Source organism: Sinocyclocheilus grahami, unplaced genomic scaffold (genome assembly GCF_001515645.1).
Source record: "Sinocyclocheilus grahami isolate Dianchi unplaced genomic scaffold, SAMN03320097.WGS_v1.1 scaffold47.1, whole genome shotgun sequence".
Taxonomy (NCBI): domain Eukaryota; kingdom Metazoa; phylum Chordata; class Actinopteri; order Cypriniformes; family Cyprinidae; genus Sinocyclocheilus; species Sinocyclocheilus grahami.
The window spans coordinates 872,749-878,847 of record NW_015505226.1 but is presented as its reverse complement, the minus strand read 5'-3'; the positions used below and the strand labels follow the sequence as shown (position 1 = coordinate 878,847).

Below are 6,099 nucleotides of genomic sequence, written 5' to 3'. Positions count from 1 at the left end.
GTTCTGGATACACATTTTTGGCTCTCAACTCAACATATAAATCATGTCATCATTCAAGTAAATGGTATCCAAATAAAACAATTATAAAGAATGAAGCAAAACAGAGAAACTGAGAAACACAAAATACCTTTTGAGAGTTGCACTTGATATTGAGTCTAAATAACATAACAGGTAACTCCCTGATATTTCCTTGATTATTGACCGCTGACAATTTTAGCCAGGAGATGTGTGCCAAATGTACCCGACACAAGCACATGGGACACAGCATGATGGGAATTATTTAACTCAAGCAGTTTAGATCTTGTTTTGTAGAAGCTTAGACATCCTATTTCAACCTACTTTCGATTTCAATCATACAGAGGACAACGGGCCTGCATAAAGCCAGTAATAAGCAAACAGCAAGCAAATATCTCATCTACATTCATAACGCAATGAATATAATAACAACAGTCTACTGACAATACAATAATACAACAAAATGCGTGCACACTTGACTCAAGAATGTTGTTGCAGCTATCTAAGCTACAGCTCCATAAAGTGTCGCAAAATATCTTTACTCACAAGTGTTTTAAATAACAAGAGCTCACAATCCTTGTAAGCTGTCACGCACGGCGACAGCTGCGGACCTGGATCTGTCTGTAAAGATCTCCCTGCATGTTCTGAGGAGGACATTAAGCTGGCACGCTTTTGATACTGCAATAGCTCCGTGTTTATTAGGAAACTAACAGGCATACGTACCTGGCTGGAGTTGTAGTTGGTTCCCCATTTCGTCGTTAATGTTGTCGTCGCCTCCGCCCCTCTCTGCAGCCATAGCCGTGTGTTTACAATCCGCTCCCAACAAGCGCAGCACTACCGTGAAGAGATGTGCGGGGAAACACACAGCGCCCTCATGTGAGTGGATGTTAGTGGTCTAGTAATATTGACTCATCCAGGTGAATCGAATTTTTTGAATCAGTTCACTAGAAATATCAATTTTTAGTGCCTTTCAGTAGATGGCGACCATACAGTCTATGGTGGCGACAAGTTGTGTGTGTGTGTGTGTGTGTGTGTGTGTGTAGGGAGAGTGATTTAATCATGTAACCCTTAATCAGTCCCTGGGGTCCAGCTGACCCCATTTGAATTTTCCTTTATTTTTTAAAAGTGTTCCCTTCATTCCATGGGCATGAAATTCTGCGACTTTTCCTAAATAATCTATCTTAAACACACACACAAAAATCGTTGTTTCGTTGTTCTAAAGGTGTGTAAAAAAAAAATCTGATTGACCCCACATTGAAAATGAATTGATTTTTTTTTTCATTTCATTCGTCAAAATAAATAAATAAATCCAGTATAAATCTGAAAATGTCTTCATTTAAATAAAGGTCTGGTCCTAGACCATAAACACAAAGTGGAACGAACTTTCTATCTCATACACACACACACACACACACACACACACACAAACACATACATGTGTGTGACTGCAACAGAGAATATTTTTTTATAGAAATTGGCAAATAAAATCAACAAAACTGGCATAAATCTGTCCATATATAAATGAAGGACTAATACTAGAGCACAAAGGCAACATGGAACAAGCATGTTCACTCACACACACACACACACACAGGTGTCTGGGGCATTTTTTTGATTTTGGCAAATAAAATCAGACATAAATGCACAACAGTGTGAAGGGGTAGACATAACACCACACACACACACACACACACACACACACAGAAAGAGAGGGAAAAGGGCAGATAAAGAAAGATGAAAGGCAGCTAACCTTTTGCACTCTGAGAAAGTTTACTGTTTGATGAAAGAGCTGCAGCAGTATTTTGAAAACATCTCACAGTTAGGGTATAAAAGTGGCTGTCTGGGTCCTGCACTGAGCTCATTCTGTGGCAGCACCATGGCCAAAAGGTACAGTCTTGAGGAGACCCTGGATTTCATACTGGATCAAAGTGACAGTGAAGAAGGCCCAGAGAACACTGAACCAGATAGTCCTGAGGACTTTACTACTGACACAGAAGATGAAAATGAGTTTGAACAGGATTACCAGGAATCTGAAGAGAAGGATTATGCCGTGTTTATTTGTGATAAATAATTTTCTGAAATAAATAGTATGTGATTACAGTCATGTCTTTTAGTGGTGACTTGTAACATTTCTGCAAATTTATGTATAATTATTTGCAAAAGCAAACAATTCAAAATATATCAGACAACAAAAATAAATACAAAAATACAGATTTTTTAAATGTATTTTAGAATGTTTAAATATATATTCACAAAATATATATCATAAAGTTGTGAGGAGAAGTTGAAACATGAAGAAAAATGGACTTGAGGGACATGAGTCCCTATGGACCTCTGCTGGATATATGTGATCATTGCACTTTCTTTCTTTAACTATAATACCTAAAGATATTCCTCTAACCTGCAGATGGCAGTATTCTATCTCTAACACATGGGCCAATATCCAGAAACCTTTTATATTTAATTTAGGTCATAATTTAAGGGATTTTTTCATTAAAGAATATTTTTTATAAGCCAATTTATGTCATATTTGAGTATTTGTGCAGTAAATAGGTAAAAAACTACCAAATATCCACAAAAACACAGCATAAATGTATAGCTGAGAAGTAAATAAAAAAATGATATATAGTTTGTCATATAAAAAATTTATATTTCCTTATGCAATCGCTCTGTAAAAGTTTGGGGTCTATCTGACCCCAAGGGACTTTAACGTTCCTCAAACCAAGGGACGATTAAAGGTTAAAACAAACTGATTCATTATACTGAGTTGTTCAGGTAACCAAATAATCTTGATATACTTTACAAATTTATGAAGATCCTATTCCCCCACAAAGTCTACGTCTGAATGAAAAGAGATGCTTTGTTCGTTTATTTCGTACATTTCGTACATGAATGAAATGAACGAGATTCATTCATTTAAAAGATTTATTCAGATAAAATTATTTGTTCACGAAACAAACAAGTAAAAGAGTTGTGTTAGTTTAACCATATCGAAATCGAAACGTGGGGTCAGCGTGATTCTTTGCTTATTATTTGCAATAAGGTAAACTTGTTTCTTTTGGTGACAGCAGAGCATTTATGTCTGGTGCTTCTGTTATATGTATGTGCCTGTAATTGTCTTGAGTGACTATTACTCAGTTATTGGAGTGTCTTTCGCTCAGCATCTTCAAGAGGGATCAAGAAAGCGTTTCACAAGCTGGCCCTTAAACACCATCCTGATAGGAACCAAAGCCCAAATGCACAGCAGGCATTCACACACATTGCTCAGGGTATGTACTTTCAAAAAAAAAAATTTATTTACAACTTAACTGAAGTATTTCATGAATAATTGTGTTCATTTTTCCCCCCTTAGCCTATGAGGTGCTGTCTGACAGAGAGAAAAGACAAATCTATGATCAAATGGACCATCTAACTAACCTTGATCAGGACAGAAAAAAAAAGTTCAAGAAAGATGAAAATGAGGACATGGACAGCAATCTCTTTGTCGATAAAGGTACATTTCATGGTAAAATGGGTTTCCAGCATTTTAGTTTAGAGGAGCTGCTTTATACGTTGCAGATGGATGATGACGTCTTTATGAGTGAACAAGCTGGCTATGAAGAATGGAGTTTTATTTTTGGGCCTGATGATAATGATGAAACAGTCCTCCTCTGTGATCTTTTCAACATGCTTTGATTTCCAGGGTTTGTGTATTTTGGTCAGTAATAAGTTGTATTTTTATTTATATTTATTAATTACATAAATTCTGTTTTTAAAGTCTACACATTTATCTTGCTGCTGTGTTTATTAAATACAACTTCAAATTAAACAAACAAATAAAAATCTACATTATTGTCATTATTTTGTAGAGAACTGCCCTTTGAGAGCTGACAAATAAAAAGCTTATTTTAACCTGAAGTGTAATTTGTTTGATATTTACAGTATGATATTTAGATTCATAAATATTATAAGCAGCTTTTTTTTTAAATCAACATTACAGATCATAGATCTTGATTTGCTGGCTTTTATCACAATTAAACTGTACCTAAACTGCACATTACTTGCTGCAAATAACTATATGTTAAGACACTAATTTGTTTTCTGAAGTTATGAACCATAAAATGTTAAAAATCATAAAATATTTGTTTACAGATTTCCTTGTGTCAGTTCCTGAACTTTTCTCTTCTTAATGGTTGCATTATGTAACTAAAATACAATATTTATAGTGATATCCTGCTTCAACAGCAACACATATCAGTATTGACTGGTAAACATTCACGTTTGCAATGAAAATTGAACACACATACTGATGTATGATCAAAAGGACTGACGCTCAGAAAACACACAATCTTTGATAAACGTTCAACCTAGTTTATCATGCTCAGCATTTCCTGCTTGAACTGGAAAGGGTGGAGTGTTCAGGGTGTTTTTTCCCTTCTTTGTTCAAATGATGAACAGTGATTTTGTGTCAGTGTGTTTACCTCCACCATTAGTGTGTCTTTGTGTGCATGTGTCCGTACTTAACATTTGTCTACAGCAGGTTTGCTAACTGCTTACTTTAGCCTGATGACTACAAACCTGGGTGATGCAGACACTGCAGATCCTCTGTGTGCCAGTGAGATACCACCTCCCTCTTTTTCTAGAGTTTAAATTTTTTTTATTTTTTTTTGACTGTGAATGAAGGCACCAGAATTACACATTTGGGTTATGAATAACTACAACACTTTCAGGGTGCTGAGCCTATGTGCAGTAATATATATAGGATAAGAAATGTACCTTATTCATGTATATTTATGTAGAGTGTAGAGGAGAAGAGGGATTGTTATGAGTGGCCAAATCAAAGTCCGGACTTAAATCCGATTGAGATGCTTAAACAGTCCATTCATGCTCGAAAACCCTCCAATGTGGCTGAATTAAAACAATTCTGCAAAGAAGAGTGGGCCAAAATTCCTCCACAGCGATGTGAAAGACTCATTGCCGGTTGTTGCTGCAAAGCGTGGCACAACCAGTTATTAGATTTAGTGGGCAATTACTTTTTCACGTAGGGCCAGGCAGGTTTGGACAGCTTTTTTCCCTTAATAGAAGAAAACATCATTTAAAAACGGCATTTTGTATTTACTTGCATTATGTCTGTGTAATATTAAAATTTGTTTGATGATCTGAATCTTTTAAGTGTGACAAATATGCAAAAAAATTTAAAAACAGGAAGGGGACCAACACTTTTTCACACCACTGTAGATATCGTACCTCAAAGTGATGATGTTACTGAACATTTCCTTGTATCGTGCATGCTGCGTATTACTAATTACCTGTTTCTGATGCAGAAAAGCTAGTTCATGCATTAATGATGTAAGAACTCACCACTGGACTGTTAATTTACCTCCTGGTCAACAGTTGGCGCCTCTCTCCAGGTTCCTGCTGATTACTAACATTCATTAAGCCTGATGTGCCTGTGTTTAGCCCTATATAAGTGGGTTAGGTCATGCTTTATTGTTCAGTCTTGAGGCTATGTTACCAGTTGCCTGCTGAAAGTTAAGTCTGTTTTGTTAAAGTTCTTTTTTGACTCTAGTTTCTGCTCTGCTTTTCTCTGTTTTTGTTGCACTTTTCTTCAGTAACGATTGCCTTTTGCTGGAGCTCAATGACTCCCTGTTTTTTGCTACCTCTGCTCTTGGATTCTTTAATTGGGGAGTTAGCTCAATCAGTAAACTCAGTAACTTTGAACGTGAGAGACCTGGGTTTGATCCCCATCTAGAACAACCCCGTTACACATGACCTCTAGACTGGACTATTGTAATGCACTGCTAGGTGATTGTCCTGCATCTTCAATAAACAAGCTACAGGTAGTCCAAAATGCAGCGGCTAGAGTCCTTACCAGGTCAAGAAAATATGATCATATTACCCCAATTTTACAGTCTCTACCTATTAAGTTCCATATCAGTTACAAAATATTATTTCTTGCCTATTAGGCCCTTAATGGGTTAGCTCCTGCGTACCTAACTAGTCTTCTACCACGCTACAATCCATCACGCTCCCTAAGGTCGCAAAACTCTGGACTTTTGGTAGTCCCTAGGATAGCAAAGTCCACTAAAGGAGGTAGAGCTGATA

General features: G+C 36.6%; 2 protein-coding genes across 3 annotated transcripts in view; one reads left to right on the top strand and one right to left on the bottom strand.

Annotated features, from left to right (window-relative positions):
- The window catches only part of LOC107582680 (protein cereblon-like), a 13,800-nt gene extending 12,897 nt beyond the window's left edge, over positions 1 to 903 (bottom strand). For both annotated transcript variants that reach the window (XM_016268604.1, XM_016268605.1), the window contains exon 1: positions 739 to 903. In XM_016268604.1, the coding sequence (XP_016124090.1) occupies positions 739 to 811 (73 nt within the window). In that variant the 5' untranslated portion in view covers positions 812 to 903. The remainder of the gene's footprint in view (positions 1 to 738) is intronic.
- A 988-nt stretch (positions 904 to 1,891) lies between these two features.
- On the top strand, positions 1,892 to 3,690 carry LOC107582792 (chaperone protein DnaJ-like). The gene is made up of 3 exons (XM_016268814.1): positions 1,892 to 2,075; positions 3,177 to 3,284; positions 3,368 to 3,690. Exons 1-3 carry the CDS (start codon positions 1,892 to 1,894, stop codon positions 3,688 to 3,690), a joined length of 615 nt encoding a protein of 204 aa, XP_016124300.1.
- The last annotated feature ends 2,409 nt before the right edge of the window (positions 3,691 to 6,099 follow it).

What these genes read in the sequence shown, in the direction of transcription:
- LOC107582792 (XM_016268814.1), top strand. Translation starts at nt 1,892, where the DNA reads ATGGCCAAAAGGTACAGTCTTGAGGAGACCCTGGATTTCATACTGGAT. An exon ending in GGATTATGCCGTGTTTATTT is followed by an intron (nt 2,076 to 3,176) that starts GTGATAAATAAT and finishes TCTTTCGCTCAG; the next exon opens with CATCTTCAAGAGGGATCAAG. An exon ending in ATTCACACACATTGCTCAGG is followed by an intron (nt 3,285 to 3,367) that starts GTATGTACTTTC and finishes TTCCCCCCTTAG; the next exon opens with CCTATGAGGTGCTGTCTGAC.